Source organism: Phodopus roborovskii, unplaced genomic scaffold (assembly GCF_943737965.1).
Source record: "Phodopus roborovskii unplaced genomic scaffold, PHOROB, whole genome shotgun sequence".
NCBI lineage: Eukaryota > Metazoa > Chordata > Mammalia > Rodentia > Cricetidae > Phodopus > Phodopus roborovskii.
The window spans coordinates 1,094,263-1,113,118 of NW_026126443.1; the positions used below are offsets into that span (position 1 = coordinate 1,094,263).

The window sequence follows — 18,856 nt, forward strand, 5'->3', positions numbered from 1 at the left end:
CAAAGAGATCCGATTTCTCTGAAAAGATGCTAAGTTTTTGACTGGCAGTCTTCACCTTCTAATGCCCACCTCTGGTAGGAGCAGACTGCTCTTCTCTTACAACAATCACACTTCCACCAGATAACTCCAGAAATGCTGAGTTATTAAGTAATAGTAATGATGGTAATTTATGGAAACTGCTTATCTTTCAGCCTTAATTACCAGGCAGCACAATAACAATTATACAGGCCATTAAATATGTCAGATTCACCTTGTTGCATGCTTTATTGGTTTTTAAAAACACTAGCATCACATAGGCTCAGCATTTAGTTCTCACAGCATGTACCACCTCCCAGCTAAAAAAGCTGTTAGCAGGAAGGGGAAATTGGACACCTAAAGGAGAAATTAAAGAAGTGAATTATTTCAAACATCTTTAAATGCAGTATTATTGTTTTTTTGAAACAGGGTTTCTCTGTGTAACACTCCCTGCTGTCCTGGAACTCACTCTGTAGGCCAGGTTGGCCTCAAATTCAGAGATCTGCCTGTCTCTACCTCTGGTGCCCTGGGATTAAAGGCATGCTCCACTTGCAGTATAGAGATCATTTCTCACAGCCAGATTTCTTTGAAGATTCCTATTGGCTCAGATTTACTTCATTTTTCTTTCCCCAGGTCACAGCATGTCACTAGTTGATAGATTAGCTCTACTTAGCCAACAGCCCATCTATTGGTCCAGAAGGCTACAGCTGGGGGAAAAAAGCCTGAGTGAAGCGATTAAGAACATGATCACACGGCTAGAGAGATGGCTCAACAATTAAGAGTTCTTGTGGCTCTTCCAGAGTAGACTTGAGTTCGGTTCCAAGAATCCTTATCCTATAGCCATAACCACCTGTAACTAACTCTCACATACATGGTACACACATAAATAAAAACAAAATAAATCATGTTTTTAAAGGAATATGATTGCCAGTGCTTGTTTGTGTTCTCCAGAACTTAGACTCCAAAATAAGATTACTTCAGAAATGTAGAACAGGACTTAAGCAAGTTGGGAGTCCTTCAGGGGACTCCCACACATGTAACACAATTTCCCCAGGAATTTAAATTTTAAAAATTCCAAGAATTTAAGATTTTATAGTTAAGACTGTGAGTTCCTCATTAAAAAGAGGTCAAAAGTACACACAGATACAGACACACGCATGCCCTCAGATCTGTCCACTACTAGAAGCTGAGAGGTGTTGTGCTGATGAACTTCATAAAAAATGACACACTGGCCAAAGAGCATTTCAATACTATAATGCTAAGGACAGTTACTGCCTGTGGTGGTTTGAATAAGAATGGCCCCTATAGGCTCATATATTTGAATGCTTTGTCATCAGGAGTAGCACTACTTAGAAGTAGGTGTGGCCTTATTGGAGTAAGATTGTGGGCTTTGAGGTATCAGAAACTCAAGCCAGGCTCGGTGGCTCACTCTCTTGCTGCTGTCTGCTGATCTAGATAAAGAATTCTTAGCTACTTTGCCAGCATCATGTCTGGTAGATGGTGCCACCTCCACAGCCCTGCCATTATGACAATGGATAAAGCCTCCCAAACTGTAATCAAGACCCAATTAAATACTCTCTTTTATAGGAGTTGCCATGGTGACGGCGTCTCTTCACCAGCAATAGAACACTGACTAAGACACTGCCTGTGAGCTCCCAGAAAGCCCAACCATCAGTGTTCTCTCTTTGAAAGTGCCTTTCAGCTCAAACATACAGTCTTTGGGGAAGGGCAAAACAAGATACCCAACTAGGTAGCAGGGTGGCCAGATCTCACTCAACAGTAAATGCTCACACAACTGAGGGCCCTCTATGTAAAATGGGTCTTGTTCTCAACAGGCCTGGATGTTAAAGAAATGGATCACAAGGCAAGCTGTTCTGCTTTTAAATCCAACACAGCCTTACTCTCTCAACTGCTGAGTTCCTCCCTCTCAGCAGGTGATCTTACTTGCCAGTCAAACACAGGAACTTCAACAGTCCACCAGGATCTGAAACAAACCACAAAGGAACTGCCCACTTTCAGGGTTAGAAGGCTATTACTCTCTTTCCTTTCTTTTTCATGTCCTTTATGATGTCTATTTTGCTTCATGGAGTAGCATCCTCCACATCTTAATCACTCTTTACTCCACTTGACTCTGCCTCACAAGCACTTAATCATGTTTAGGTTTTCCACCCAGGACAACTAAAATTACTTAATCCATGTTTCTCTGGAACTATCCCCACAACTTCTCACTTATTCTTTTTATAGGCCAGTTTCTTCCAAGAGCTTCTATTTTCTCCTTTTTTAACTTGCAACTCTTGCAATGTAGACTATCAAATGTAACAGATGCCTCATCTCTACCTTGTAGTTGAGCAGTCTCTGTCTTCTTCACTTTTATCTTGTAGTTGAGCACTTCCTTCTGTTGCACTACTCCCTACTTGATTATCATGATCAAGTTTTCCTCTGCCCCTCTGTCAGGTCTGAGTATAAAATGTTCCTAATAAGCTCAGATTTTGAATGCTTAGGTCCCAGGTGATGGCAATGTTTTGCAGCGTGTCAACATTTTGAGACAGTGGGCCTAGGTAGAGGAATAAAAGTGCAGGGATTGCACACTTGAAGCAGACCAGAACCTCAGTCTGCTCCTTTCTTGCTTCTTGTCTGATAGGAAGTCAGAACTTCCTATTGTCAAGATAGTTTCCCCAAGAACACAAGACCTAGTGGTCATGCAGGGAACTCTATGAACCCTCTGAAACCATAAGCTAAAAATAAATCCTTTTTCTGTAGTTTCTATCAGATATTTTGTCATAAAGACAAGAATGTTAACTAATACAGCCTGCTTCATCTTCCCCAGTCTTCTATACATGTTACTTTCTCAATTCTTTTCCTACTTTGGGCAACCACCCTTCTACTCCTATTTCTTTGAGTTCAACATCAATTCATTTTCATAAAGTAAGATCACACAATCATTTTACTCATAAAGTAAGATCATGCAATTTATCTTTCTGTACCTGCATTATGTCACTTAATAGCTCCCCTAGTGATATATGTTAACACAAATGATTGAGTCTCTTTCCGTATAGGCCATATTTTCTTTACCCATTTTTCAGCTGATGTAGATGTAGGTTGATTCTTATGGTTGATATACTAATTTAATTTCCTTTGGATATTGTTCTAGTTTGCTTTCCGTTGCTTTGATAAAACACTATGACCACAAGCAACTTGGGGAAGAAAAAAGTTTATTTTAGCTTATATTTTCAGGTCATAGTTCATCATTAAAGCAACAAAAATCCTATTTATTCATGATTCATCTTATAAATTTGTTCATTTCTTTAAGGTTATCAATTTGTTCACACATTTTTCATTTTATTTCTGATACTCTTATCCATTTTATCAGTGACATTATAAGGATTCCTCTATTTCTGATTTTATTTACTTGGGATAATGCTCTTGTACACTGTAAAAATTTGTCACTCGTATTGGTTTAATAAAACTCGGACTGGCTAGGAGCCAGGCAGGAAGTACAGTTGGAGCTATCAGACTAGGAGAATTCTGGGAAGAGGAAGGAAATGCAGAAATGCGGTTACCAGCCAGACTCAGAGGAAGCAAGATGAGAATGCCTCACTGAGAAAAAGTACCAAGCCAAAAAAATTAAAAAAGAAAAAAGAAAAAGTACCAAGCCATGAGGCTGAGCATAGATAAGAATTATGTGTTAATGAAAGTTTTAAGAGCTAGTTAGTAATAAGACTGAGCAATCAGCCAAACAGTTTATAATTAATATAAGTCTGTATGTGTTTATTTGGGATTGAATGGCTGTAGGACTGGGCGGGACAGAAGCTTCCATCTACACTGGAGTCCAGTTGTAGAGAGGGAGGAACAATTATACGAGCAAAGAGGTCAAGACCATGATGGGGAAACCCACAGAAATAGCTGACCCAAGCAATTGGGTGCTAACTGACTCCGGACTAACAGATGGGGAAACTGAACTAGGTCATCTGAATGTGGGTAATAATTGGGTGGCTTGGTCAGTTTGTGGGGCCACTAGCAGTGGAACCAGTATTTATCCATCCCAAGTGTTATGTATGAACTGGCTTTTTGGAGCAGATTCTCTATGAAGAGATACCTTGCTCAGCCTAGATATGGGGAGTAGGAAAGGGCCTTGGTCCTGCTTCAAGTGATGTGACAGACTTTGTTAGCTCCCCATGGGAAACCTAACCCTCTCTGAGGAGTGGATAGGGGGTGGGGTACGGGGAAAGTGGAGGGAGTGGGTGGGCGGGAGGGAGAGAGAAGGAACTGTGATTGGTATGTAAAATAAGATTGTTTTAAAAATAATATAAAGAAAACAATATTTTATATCTTTTAAACGTTTTGCCTACATGTGTGTCTGTGTATCACAGAAAGCCAGAAGCAAACATTAGCCCCACTGGAGTTAGATAGTTGTGAGCCACCATGTGGATGCTGAGAATCAAACCCAGATTCTCCCGAGGTAACTGCAGTCATCTCTCCAGCTCATCTGCTGGTTTTTATTATTTCCTCCACTAACTTAAGGCTCAGGTCACTTTGTAAGTCTAAGATCTAGCCAACATCTGCATACTCCTCAGCCTCCAGTCAAGACTCCAGCCCATTGGGTTCAGGCAACAGGTCAACATCCACAAACCTAAACTCCACACAGTCCCTAACACGCAAAAGTCCTACCGCCTGTGCAGCACTGGGCCAGTTTCGAGCTCAGAAGACTCAGTCAAAGTAAATTTTACACATTCGATACCTAGCATAATAACTATCATTTAAAGACCTACAAAAAACATTAGATGAATTAATAGATTAAATGATAGATTAAAAATTTGAAATACTTTATTATTTATAATACAACCAACCACTAGGATTTGTTACAACTTGATGGCTTATAGCATAGCCATCATGCCTCACTCATTTTCATTAGCTCTCATTAGGCAGGTGTTACTGTCAACACTACTTTATACATGGCGAAGGAACAGAAGTTCAGTGACCAGCTCAAGGAGGAACTCAATACTTCATGGGTTTTAGAAATGGGGTTCTTCTGAAAACTCACATCTCTACTAAAATATTCCGAAGTATGTAGGTTACTTATCCTGCAGGGAAGCTTCAACGTACCCTCTCTACAGAATAATATTTTGAGATTTAGAAAATTTAAATGAATTGTTCAAGAAATATTTGTGAATCACTTAAATTGTACTGCTTACATTCATATACTAATACTTCAAACTTTTAATCACTGTCCTTCACATCCTGGAAGCTAGTAAGATTTCAGTCTCTGCAGTAGTCACAAGTCTTCCATGTTTATTAGTACCTGCCCTTGGAAAGGCTCTATTTACACGCCATTAGAGTTATATATACATACCCCCCACGCCCGCTTTTGTTTTTTGAGACAGGGTTTCTCTGTAGCTTTGAAGCCTGTCCTGGAACTCGCTCCATAGACCAGGCTGGCCTCGAACTCACAGAGATCTGACTGCATCTGCCTCTCAAGCGCTGGGATTAAAGGTGTGCAGCACCACCACCCATCGAGTATATCCATACTCTTAACATTCTTACAACATGCAATCATGAGCAAACAAACAACACCAGCAATGCTTCAGCCTGGTCTAGGATATATATTTTTTTGACATGCCAAAGAATGACCTCAGAGTAAAGCTAATTTCCCACAGTATGCACTCTTTTAGAGATTAGTTCTCAGTTACCTTCATCTGTAATTCTCTAGTCAGTGATTCCACACACACAAGGAACTTACAGGAACCACTAACTTCTGATATCCACCCCGAGTACTACTTCCACAATATACCGTTATGTAAAATAGCCATGTTATTGTTTTATACTCATCTTTGTGAGATGCATCTGTAATGTCAAACAGAACAAAAAGAGATACTCACAATACATCCTTAAAGTCTCCAAACACGTACATATGCCTAAAACTGTCAATAGCTATGACAGGACAATCGGCTGGAGTTTTCTGGATATGCAGAAGAGGATGTCTAAATTTGTCACAGTCTGCATGTAAGAAATTGATTGTACCTTTGAAAGAAACAGAATTTTAGAACTACATTAGAATTTTAACTGTACTCTCTAATTATGAACTCTCAAGAACAGCGTAATAAATAAAAGCATCAACATTCTTGAAATTAATACAGACTGGAAAAGTGAGAACCTAAAGAGAGTATTTAAAAGAAGCAGAATTCTTTTAGTTCTCAGGGCAGAGTTTAATCCCTTAGAAATTATAAGAAAATTCAAATTTGAATGCTATTGTGAATTTATTTCTTCAATTGGCAGTCATCTGCTGTGTAGGTGCCCATGATTCTGATAGCAAGTCCCCTGAGTCTAACACCACACGGTTCCCTTGGGACTGTCTTCCTGCTCCTTGTGGCCTAATGAACTATTTTTAAGTCTAATTCAAACCCAGAATGTTTTTACTAAAATATGCAGCGTTTTACCATGCCTTTAGTTTACATTGTTTGGCCTTTTATCCTCAGTACAGAGAAGCTGTTTGATACCCCAAATTCTGCTAAAATACCATGGAAAAAATGCACAAAACTGCCCAATTTTCATAGAGAAATACATGTGGAACAGAGTGTGTCATCTCTTAGCAATGTCTCCGCAAATGCCTTTGGAAATGTGTCAAAGAAGCACTTGGGTACCAGGGAAAGGTTCCCCAAACAGTACTATTCACCCAGGACCCCACTTTGCATGCCATTCCCCACCCCCTTATATAAAACAGTCAGTATAGAACACAAAGGCAAACACAGAAAACCCTGCTTCGCAACATAACCCCACTGCTTCTTTGCCCTTGCATCTAAACCCACATGTTAAAGTAACTGGTTAAACCTTTAGCCTAAGTGTGTTTAGGCCAAATATATAACAGAAAAGAAAGACAGTGAAAAAAGATGAAAATAAACACCTTGAACAGTCTACCTTTTTCACTTATTAATTGCCGGGCTACTTCATTCTGGAATATTTCTAAACTTTCTGTATCCTCTTTCATATGGAAGAGTATAAGAAAAGGCAGACCTTCTTCTGTCAATTCCTGCAGAAAGAAGTTTTGGAAGAAAATCAGTGGTCTCTCTATTCAGTTCAGCTGTTTCCCAAGTGGAAAGAGTGTGGACTCAACCTATGTAACTAGCAGTTGCAAGTAATCAGGAGAAAGGGGTCTAATTGGTATGAAAAACAATGAAACTAACAAAGAATGAATTCAACTGTTTGCATCTTAGGTATGAGCACTAAGGGAACATACATGCCCTGCTCTGATATAGTCATGGATTCACCTGAAAGGTCCTTGGCCAATTTGTTAGCCCAGCAGTTTTCAACCAGTAGATCACAACCCCCCACAGAGGTCACACATCAGATATGTACATTAGGATTTATAACAGTAGCAAAATTACAGTTATGAAGTAGCAATGAAATAACTTTATGGTTGGGGTCATCACAACATGAGGAGCTGTATTAAAGGGTCACAGCATTAGGAAGCTTGAGAACCACTGTTGCTAGCCAGTACTGCATATATGATTACAGGGGCAGCCACTTGAAGCCAGTTAGGGTGAACAAAGAAAAAACCATAGTTAATTCTTAATCCAGGAGTGAGACAAATGTCGATTAGTACTGCCAGTCTTCACAAATAAAACTGAAAACCCAGGTGTGCCAGCAATAAATAAACTTGATTCATAAATCCATGATTATTGTAAAGTTTATTATAAAAACATTCCACCATGTGAGACCTACCCAAAGGTGGAAAGTGTTTCAGGGACAAAACACAAAGCTCCACATTACAGTCATTTTCAGCCAATAGACAGTATACCAACATTATTAACAAACAGCTAGCTGCCGTGTGTGTGTCTTTCAATATGCACACAGACAAGGCATCTTGAAAATGACAAAGTGCTATTAAACCTTGTATTCCTGTTATTTGAGAGTATAAGAAACATGAGTAGATTTGAGTCATCTAATCTTAACAACTGCTATCTTCTTATTTGTATGAAAAAGTCCAGAGAGGTCCTCTTCATGTAGTTATCCCCATTAGCTAGCCATGAGGATCAAATTTAGAAACTGTCTTGGTATGAAGCACTGATATCATTATCTTCAATAACAATTTTTTTTTTTTTTTTTTTAAATTCCCAAGACCTATCCCGAGGCTTCTTTTTGGGTCCTACCTCACATTTAAATTTGTTTCACTTGTATATATGGATAATTAAACTTATCATATTATCCCTCCTTTTAATTGAGAGGTAACTGTCCATCATTTTTAAGTGGACAATTTGCTATTATATTCACCAGGTTGTGTAAAGGAAATCATCACTCCCTCCAGAACATACTCATCACTCCAGGACAAACCTTACATCTATTAACTGAGGTTTTCCATCTTCCCCTGCTCCCATTTCCTGGCATTACATTCATCTTTTGGTAATTAGATTTAAATTTTCTTCTTATTCATCTTTTCTCTCTTGGATTATATTTTGTTGTTGTTGTTAATTCTCACTTACTAACCCTACTCCCCATGATTCTCTCTGTACTTTTCTGCCCTAGCTTGTACCTTTCCCTAGTGTAACAGTCTCATCAACTCATAGGATACCTTAGCTCTGTGCACAAACCCAGCTCAATTCAGAATTAACAGGTAGGTTTCTAACTGCCTGCTTGTCCACAAAGTATAATTAGCATGGTAAACATGCAAAATGAGTGACAGTGCTAGCCGACCTCTGTACTGCTCAGCACACCTTTTTCTTTCAGTCCTTTCAGTCTTTCAGACTACACTGTCTCCTCTTAAAAGCAGACCCCCATCCTACCCTGTTTCTAAAGAAAAAATTAATTTTCTTTTTGAATTCCATGTTGTTCCTTTCTCTGGACATGTCAAATACTGACTGACAAGCCCTGAGAACAGATAATATCATTTCATGCCTGGTTCTGCTCCCAGATTTCCTATACAGAAAGAACTGGAGAACAGAATTAAAAAGAAAGAAATGAGTGCTACTTAATAAATACTACTGTGAAAGAAGACTGGTCACTTCCCACAGAGGAGATTTAAGAGCTAGGAAATTAAAATAAAAGCACATGTCACATTACTTTATTACACTCAACAGAAGTATGCATGAACATGTACAAACATGCAACTGTTAACAGAGAAACAACAAACAAATCTGTAAACACTTGATATTAGTTTGAAATCCATAGTAATGAATTTTCCAAAATCAAATATGCAATAGCTGGTATATAACTAACTGATGCTTATCAGGCTTCTGTCTCTCTCTGCCTACACCAACAGATTCTTTACCAAACAAACATAAAGTATTCAGAAAGATTCTAAGAAAACCTGATTCAAGAGAAAGAAATGCTTCCCTGCAGTTTAAGTGATGCATACACTATATCTTATGACGTATTAAACATGGCGCTGTGGAGATGGCTCAGTGGGTAAAGTGCTTGCTGTGTAAACCTAATGACCTATGTGTGGGATCCCTAGAATTAATATAAACAGTCAGATGCAGTGCACATCGGTACCCCTTCTTGTGGGGAAATGGGAGGAGGAGGCCTGAGAATCTGCAGGACTTCATAGCCTGGAACACACACTTTGAATGAAACAAGAGAGCCTGCCTCCAAACACAGTAGAAGAGAACCAACTTGCAACTTGCAAGCCTTTCCCCCACCACACACACAGTGAGTCAACAGAAGAAACAAACAAACAAACAAAAAGCCAAAAAAGACTTACTAAATGTAGCAACTCCCACAGGGGGTAGAAAATGTTTAATTAAGACTTTCCAAGACTAAACTTTTAATTTTTAAATTCTGTTTCTGAAACTTTTCTAAAGCACATGTATCATGTACCAGTATTTAAATCTTCCTGAGCCTTTTAGCTAAGGCAATAAGGAAAGGTAAGTATGCTAAACACACACAAGATCTAAGGAACCAAGACAACAACCAAGCATCCATTCATCAGGTGAGCTATTAGAGTCTAATCTGCCTTCCTTCTCAAAGTTAAAGACAGGAACAAAAATGAAAAAGATTTCAGAGTAACTGTTCAATTGTTTCTTTGTATTCTTTTAGAATGAGAGGAACCAGAAAAACTTTTAATGGCAAAGGGCTGCCATAGCAACTAACATGTCCTTCTAAAGGAAATCCACTTAGACAGGGATCTTTACCCATCAGTGGGCATCAAAAGCACATTGGTTACTTTCAAGTCCATTTTCAAGAGTATTACCAAGTATTGCTAGTACAAGAAATGCAAGGATTCTAGAATAGTGAAGGTGTGTAGCCAGTGCCCATACACTATGAAAACAGTTTAAGATCCAAATGTGCTCAATGTATGATTCTTAAAACTGGTAACTGTTAGACAGCATGGGAACAGAGGCAATGAGTTCTTTCACACAACTGAATTAAAGTCACCCACCTCTCCATTTTCAAATGTTATTTCTCGGACAAGAGGGACACATTTGTCTTGAATCCAGTTGTAAGTTACATCAAAATTTGTCATAGATCCCAAGTACACCATGTCTGGCACAGAACGCTGTTATAAAAACAGAAATAAAAATTAGATTACTGTAATCTTTGTTGGCAAAAACACATTTTAAAATCCATCTACTAACTCAGAAATATCAAATATGAATTTCTAAGAGAGACAGTAATAGTTTGTCTTTTTTAAAAAAGGACAAATTTGTGGTAATTAGGGACTTGGTAATCTAACTTGTGACATAAAAGATCCCTGCTCCTCAGATTTAATGACCACATTATATTAAAAACACTACTGGGCTCCGAAAGTTAGAGATGATGACACTGAGGAACTACTATTAAAGAAACACACCTAAGAAAGCACTGGCCAATGCCAATCTGTCCATGTTTGAATACAGCTTGGGTGTGTCCTCTAAAAGTTCACAAGCTGGAATCTTCGTATGTGTAGCGATTCATAAGGAAGGAGAGCAGAAAGCAATCAGGTCACTGAGGTGTCTCCCCCATAGGGATTAATGTAAGTTTGCAGGATTAACTTGTCATAAAAAGAACAAATTTGGTCTTGGCTAGTCTCACTTTCCTATGCCACCATGCAGCCCGTTTTGTCTATCTCTCTCCTTTCTACTCCTTTACCATGACAATTAAAGGGAATATTAAGGATACCAAACAGAAGGAACCAGCTAGTCTTGGACTTTGAGCTTCTCAAGTGTGAGCAAAAGAAGCATCTTTTCTTAAGTACCCACCTTAGATATCATGTTATAACAAAAGGAATTTGTTAAAACACTATCTGAATTAGGAATTGAAAATGAACTACAAAAGTAATGATGAATTAGTTCTCTACATAAAAATTTATTCTAGTGTCAAAACATTATAAACACATTAAAATGAAAACTGTGACTTTGGCTAGATGTGATGACATATGCTTTTAATCTCAGAACTTGGGAGGCTGAAGCAAGTGGATCTGTCAGTCTGAAGGCGTTCCAGTCTATATAGTGAGTTTTAGGATAGCTAGAGCTACATAATACCGAGTCCCTGTCTCAAAACACACACGCACACACACTCGCATGCATGCACACAACCAAACTTTAACCTGAAAATATGTTTCAATCTTTGGGATGTGAAACATTCATGGTGATAGACCTTTATATCAATTTGAGAAAATATTACTGGAAATTTTGCTTCTTAGTTGTTCCTACTATTATTCAGGTATAACTATTTCAATGTTTAAACATGGTATTAAAAACAAAACAAAACAAAAAAAAAAAAAACAAAAAACAAACTTAGTCAAGGGGAGAACCTTCCACTGTTGTTAATCTGTTAAACAGACACAGTATTAAACAACTCATCATTTTACACCTATAGATTAATTCATCTTTCAACTCTCAGCAGAGAAACTATTTGCAGTAGATGATTGATACAGACACCCACAACTGGCCCAAGTGCAGGGATCAGCCTGAAATGGAACATATATACTACACCTCTCCTCCCAAGGCTCAGAGATTATTACAGAAAAGGGGGCAGAAAGAAATGTAAGAACCAGAGCGGGTTAATGACTACAGGGGAAGAAACAGTGTCTTCTGGACACAGCAGGGCAGCTGCACTAGCGAACTCACAGCAGCTAGGACAGCACAAACCAAATCCTGGCATGGAAAGTGGAGTTGGGGACTCAATTCCATCTCTATCAGTTGAATTATTAGCAACAAACAGCTACCCAGTGAGGGACAACTAGCCTTCTCCAAGAGTATAGTCCCTGGTAAGTCAATCATCTTTAGTGGAAGGTGACACACCTAAGAATACTTAAGTACTACAAGTTGGCCTTGATGGATTTAAAAAAAAAAAAGGGACATAAAGTTGGAAGGGTAGGAAGGTGGGGTAGATCTGGGGAAAGTTAGTGGTAGGGGGAGTGAATGTAACATATTGTATGAAATTCTCCTAAAGAATTACAAACACACACAAACACACACACACACACTTTTTGGAAAAAAAGGAGAAAAGGGGAAAACAAATTGGCCAAGTTTAAAACAATCTAAGTGATTTTATTAATGAAAAGCAAATTCATTTCCAGCAGGTCTACAGGTTAGCAAGTGCAATGCAAATGAGTGACAGATATGCATTGCTCAGCATCTTTAACATTTGGCTCCCAGACTGAATGCAAGACGGGGGGGGGGGGGAAGGGAGGGAGAGAGAGAGAGACAAAGACAGAGACAAGAACTGGAGCCAGGGGACTCCAATGTCATTGCAGGTTTGTGACTTCAGGCTTCTGAGGCCCAATCTTCATTAAAAAAACATGGGTTACTAGACCACAATACTTTTCAAAATCACATCAGTCATGGGAGCATAAGCTTTTGATCCCTACTACTCTGGAGGTTGAGGCTGGAGGATCTCAAGTTCAAGGCAAGCACAGGCCCCTTAGTGAGACCCTGTCTCAAAAATATTTTGAAAAGGGCCAGGATGAAGAATTTGTCTGAGGACTTGCCTGACATACACAGGTCGTGGGCTCAACTCCTAGTACTTAAAAAGTTAAAAATCAAGTCATGATTCTACTAGCATTTAAACAAAGCTACTGCTTATACTATACATGTATTAATTATGGTGTCTTAAGCACACAGTGAAACAGCAACTCACCCCTGGTGGTTTGTAGATTAAATTGTCTCCACTGTACCTTTCTGGTTTTGAAACATCTCTGATAGAGGGAAAAAATAATAATGTTTTAAGAAAAACACTTGAAACAATGTATTTTAAAATAGAATTCATTAATCACGGCAATGTATGAATTATAAAAACATGAAATATATACTTGTTCATTACCAGTCCCATTCACTAGACTATGTAATACCAAGATAAGCATACATTTAAGCAAACTAATATGAGTTCTTAAAACAACATTACAGTCAGCATGATAGCCATTTTGATTCTAGACTGATTACCATCTATAGATTAAGGACATTAATTTGTTCACAGAGATTAATAAAAAGAACATTAACTTTCTACTTCTTACTTTAAATTTGACAATTCTAAAACTAATGGATAGAATTAACCTATACTATATAAACAGAGTTTTAGAAAGTAGCATGTCTGTGTATTTGGACATTGTCATTTTCTGGGCCTACTGCAGTTATTTGACATATAAATATTTGGCCTTCTATAACAATTATTTACCTAGTACAATGAATATACAATATACAATGAATATACCTAGTACAATGAACATAATTTGTGGATTAAACAGCAAAACAACTTCAGTTTCTGACTACATAACCAGAAAAAGAAGGTGTTAACCTAGACTAATGACAGAAAGAATGTAAGGAAGGAGATCTAGTAGGGACAGTGAGACCCAGGAGCTATGATGAGGCAAATAGGGCATTTTACTGGGAAGAGGGGAGGGAGGGCAATAATGAGAGAGAGAAGTATCACTAAATATGTCTCAAAAACCATAGGGAAACATTATGTTTACTTAAGAGTATATATACTTTTATATATACATATGCATAAGTAAGGTGTGTGTGTGTGTGTGTGTGTGTGTGTGTGTATGAGTAGTTCAAATGAAATTACATTTCTTGGTGTGATGCTCCCTCCAAGAGCCAGAACTATCTAACAAGAACCTCAGTGTCAGGCCAGAAGAATGTTCCTTCTAGTTGTTAGCAGGGGTAGTTGAAGAGATTCCTTAAATAATACAGACTATTGGCACTGCTCTCTTGGTTGCTCTTAGAACCTGGAGGGAAGACACTAAAACTTTGGACACAGGACTTGGAGGAATCAACCTGGAACAGACCTGAAAGCCTCCTCCCTGAAGGCTTGCTCTCATAATATCAGAAGGTGCTATGCAACAGTCACAGGAGAACACAAGTCTGTTCCGGCTATAAAGCCTACAAATCAGGCAATAATGAGCAGGGCAAGAAATCCCCAAGGGTGTAAGCATGGCACCTATTAGGAGCAAACAAAAGCTGTATAATTCGAGTTAAAGTCTGCTCATTAGGAAGAAATCCATGCCTTGTACTGAAACCTAACCATCTATCCACATCTGGAGAGGTCATGGAACTCTAGAGGGGAGTCTACTACTTTTATTTTCCTAAACTAATCTAACTTCTAAATGCATTTTAAGTACTCATACCTACAGACACATGTAGCTCACCACGTATCAAGGATGCTTTTTGTCAGAAAACTGGGCCCATTACAGAAATCAACTGTTTAAAATCAGGGAACAACTGGCCATGAGGTATCAAAGCCAGTTGATACATCTCCAATATAACCCGTACAATTAAGGCTCAGGGACACAGGAAAAGAGGGGACAGAAAGACTGCAAGACACAGAGAACTTGGACGTCTGCTGGGAGATTGTGTCTTCTATATGACATGGAAATTGAACTCATGAAATCTCATTAAGGCTTCATAAACAAGACCTGCACAAATGATAATAACAGTTGACATTCCTACGTGGATGGGGGAAACCCCCACCCCTAAAAGAAGAGCTAAAGGCAATTAATGGCTGCTCAGAGGGGAAGAATCGGTCTTCTCTAGGGATGAGCCTACAGACAGGTTACCAATCCCAAGTGCTAGCCCTAAACAAAATGGACACAGCAGGATAAATGTGTGTACATGTATATATGCATGTATATGCATTTATATATGACACAATAATTGAAAGGGGCAATAGAAGTTGGAGGGAGGAGGAGGGGCAGAAATGTAAATGCACTAATCAAATATGACATTGTAAAAAACTGAAATTAAATGATGAGTGGGTCAATGAAAAACATCAAAATATCCCTGGAACTAAATGAAATGAAAGCACAATATAATAAAATTTCTGGGATATATTAAGACAGTTCTAAGAGGGAAGTTTACAATCCCAAGCACCTACATTAAAAAAAAAAAAAAAAAAAAAAAAAAAAAAAAATCAGAACACAAATGACTTAATGATGCAACTCAAGAATTTGGAAAAAGAAGAACAAACCAAACTTAGACCCAGCAGATGGCAAGGAATAATAAAAATCAAGGAAATAGAAACAAAAAAAGTACAAAGAATCAATTACTCTTATAGCTGGTTCTCTGAGGTGATAAGATCTACAGACTCTTGAACCACTTAATAAAAAGAAAACAATGAACCAAAATTAACAGAATCAGAAATGAGCAGGGAACACTACAACAGACACCAAAGAAATACACAATATTGTAAGGAAATGCTTAAAAATAAAACAAAACAAACCTCATTCCATTAAGTTGGAAAATATGATAGAAATAAGATACATTTCTTGATTCCAAAATATTAAGTTTAAATCAAGAAGTGACCAACAGCCTAAATAGACCTACAACAAAGGAATTAATTGAAACTGTAATAAAAACACTTTGCAGCTACCCAGACGGATTCACAACACACATCTATCAGATTTCAAAGAACTACAACCAAGCTTTCCTAAAACTCCGCAAGGAATAAAAACAGGAAAACTCCATAACCTGTTCTTTGAGACTAGTATAAATCTAATACCCAAACCAAGTAAAGATACAACAAACAAAACAACTACAGACAGTTATCCCTGATGAACAGAGATGTAAAATCCTCAATAAATACCAGCAACCTGAATACAAACACCTATCAAGAAGCTTATGCTCCACAATCAAGGTGGTTCATCCTGGAAGTGCAGAGTTGGTTCAATATCTGTAATCAGTATAATAATCATATAAATGGACTTAAAGAAAAAAATCACATGAGCATCTCAGTAGATGCAGAAAAAAATCTTTGACAGATAACAATGCATTTCCTTGATAAAAGTCCTAGAAAGAGTAGGACTGAAGGGAACATACCTCAACATAATAAAAGCTATATATGACAAACCTACAGCCAATATTATCCTAAATGAAGAAAATCTCAGTTTTACTCCATTAGAATTAGGAGTAAGATGGAGCTGCCCACTATCCTAAGTACTTCTTTACAACAGAGTGCTGTGAACACTAGTTGGAGCAATTAGACAAGAAAAAGGAAATTAAAGGTATATTAACAAGAAAAGGAGGAGTCAAATATCTCTATTTGCAGATGGTATAATATTATACATAAGAGATCCCAAAAAACTCCACCAAAAAAAAAACTTGCAGAAATAATCAACAATTTCAGAAAAGTAGCAGGTTCACCATCAGTAGCTTTTCTATCCACTACAACAACACTGAGAAATAGCTCACAGGCACACTACCAATTTATAGCAGCATCAAAAATAATAAAACATCTTAGAATAAACCCAACCAAGGAGGCAAAAGACTTCTATAATGAAAGCTTCAAATTTCTGACGAAAGAGATTGAGAATCCTGTTCTACCAATCCTGTTCATGAATTGGTATAATTAATATTGTGAAAATGACCATCCTACCAAAAGCAATTTATAGAATCAAGGCAGCCCCAATCAAAATATCCACAACATTCTTCACAGAAATAGAAAAAAAAAAAATCTTAAATTCACACGGAACCAGAAAAGACAATCTTGAGGGAAAAAAAAAAAAAAGAATCCTGGAGGGATTGTTATTCCAGATCTGAAGCTATATTATGTCATAAAAAGAACAGCATGGTATTGGCACAAAACAGACATGAAATAAATGGAACAAATAGAAGACCCAAACATCTACAACCATCTGATATTTGACAAAGAGGCAAAGATATACATATATTGGAGAAAAAAAATTATACCTTCAACAAATGTTTCTGGGAAAACTAGATGTCCACATTCAGAAGAATTAAATTAGATCCATATCTATAACTCTGCACAGAAATTAGATCCAAATGTATTTAAAACCTGAAACACTAAAACTGCTAGAGATGACACAGGCACTACTCTACAAAATAAGGGTGAATGAAAGGACTTTCCTAGGTTGATTTTATTTATTTGTTTATTTATTTATTTTTATGTATGGGAATGTTCTATCTGTATGTACAATTTTATGTCAGAAGAGGGCATCAGATCCTACTACAAATGGTTGTGAGACATCTTGTGTTTTCTGAGAATTGAATTCAGGATCTCTGGCAGAGAAGCCAGTGCTCTTAACCACTAAGCCATCTCTCCAGCCCAAGAAAAGGCTTTCTGAACACAATGCCATTAGTCAAGGATTTAAGGCTAACAATTGATAACTGAAACCTTGTAACCGAAAAAGCTTCTGTATATAGCCAAGGAAGCAATCAACTGATTGAAAAAGAAACCCACAGAGAGAATCTTCACTAGTTACACATCTCAAAGAAAATTAATTACCAGCCATATACAAAAAACAAAAAGTAAAGGAAATGATATGGACTAGGTTCCTATAGAGTTCTCAACAGATAGAATAAAAATAGCTAAGAAAGACCTCAAAAAGTGTTCATCAACCTTAGCAATTTGGGAAATGTAAATTAAAACATCTCTGAGTTTTTATCTCAGATGGCTAAGACCAAAAAAAAAAACAATTGACAAAAAATGCTGGGCATGGTTGTGGAAAAAGAGAAACCCTCATTCACTGTTGGTGGGGATGCAAAGTAGTACAGCCTCTCTGGAAACTAAAAATCTAAAACTACCTCTGGACACAAGAGCAACAAGAGCAAAGACACAGAGAAGAAGCTAGCTCAGAGTGTCTGGGGAGTGGACTATGTACCAAACAGCAGTGATGGGAAAGCCTAGGCTGTGCAGTGATCTTCAGACACAGATAATGTTCACACAAAAAAACCACAAAAGCATGAAAGCAAGGACCAGAAGCAGAAGTCATCAACCAGAGAAGGCATCAGAACAGCTACTGCAACCACACTAACACGACTGTTAAGAGCCTCAAATAAAAGAAGTCACACTATACTAAAGCCAAAGGCGGTCAATGTAACCTCCAAGAAGAGACAGTCAAGGACAGACTGAACCTGGGATAATTAAAGATATAAAAAAGAAAAAAGAAGAAAAAAAAAAAAAAAAAAAGGAGAGAAAGGAACTGTGTAGTGATATTCACCTCCACATCTACAGCACTGACCATGACCTTTTGGCGTGACTGGTTTAAAAAAAAAAAGGATTGGGGCTCAAAAGCCCCTGCGGGTCTCAGAGAGCATCTGGGAGGCAGTGTCTACATCTTTGGAACAGGAACACTTTGACAGTCAGTCACTTGTTTTCTGTACAAGTTCTTTCCCAAAATAAACATCTATCATCCTATGGGGTCTGGTTAATTAATTACAACCCGCCTATATCTGACACCCAATGCAGTCAACCCACCTATAGAACTGTGAGGGGCAAACCAGAGGGATTCAATGTCAAGTGTTGACAAGGAAAAAAGTAAGGGAGGTGATGTCTCAGCCTTCAGAGAATTTGTGGGGAATAAACTGAAGAAAACCCACTGGGCTGGCCAATCAAGGGGTCTTTTTGTGACTATTTGGAGACAAGGTTCATTAGAAAGCTGGAGGTGAAAGCCAGCTTCTACGAAGCTGAGGGTTTT

At 38.0% G+C, this 18,856-nt stretch overlaps 2 protein-coding genes across 2 annotated transcripts in view; both read right to left on the reverse strand.

The window, feature by feature from the left end:
• The window catches only part of LOC127224676 (bile acid-CoA:amino acid N-acyltransferase), a 1,166,658-nt gene that overhangs the window by 35,701 nt on the left and 1,112,101 nt on the right, over positions 1 to 18,856 (reverse strand). The window lies entirely within an intron of this gene.
• Positions 1 to 18,856, reverse strand: part of Erp44 (endoplasmic reticulum protein 44) — a 91,611-nt gene that overhangs the window by 7,829 nt on the left and 64,926 nt on the right. Inside the window, exons 7-10 of the mRNA XM_051187778.1 lie at positions 13,066 to 13,123; positions 10,385 to 10,501; positions 6,928 to 7,039; positions 5,892 to 6,033 (exon numbers count right to left, since the gene is read on the reverse strand). Of these exons, the coding sequence (XP_051043735.1) occupies positions 5,892 to 6,033; positions 6,928 to 7,039; positions 10,385 to 10,501; positions 13,066 to 13,123 (429 nt within the window). The remainder of the gene's footprint in view (positions 1 to 5,891; positions 6,034 to 6,927; positions 7,040 to 10,384; positions 10,502 to 13,065; positions 13,124 to 18,856) is intronic.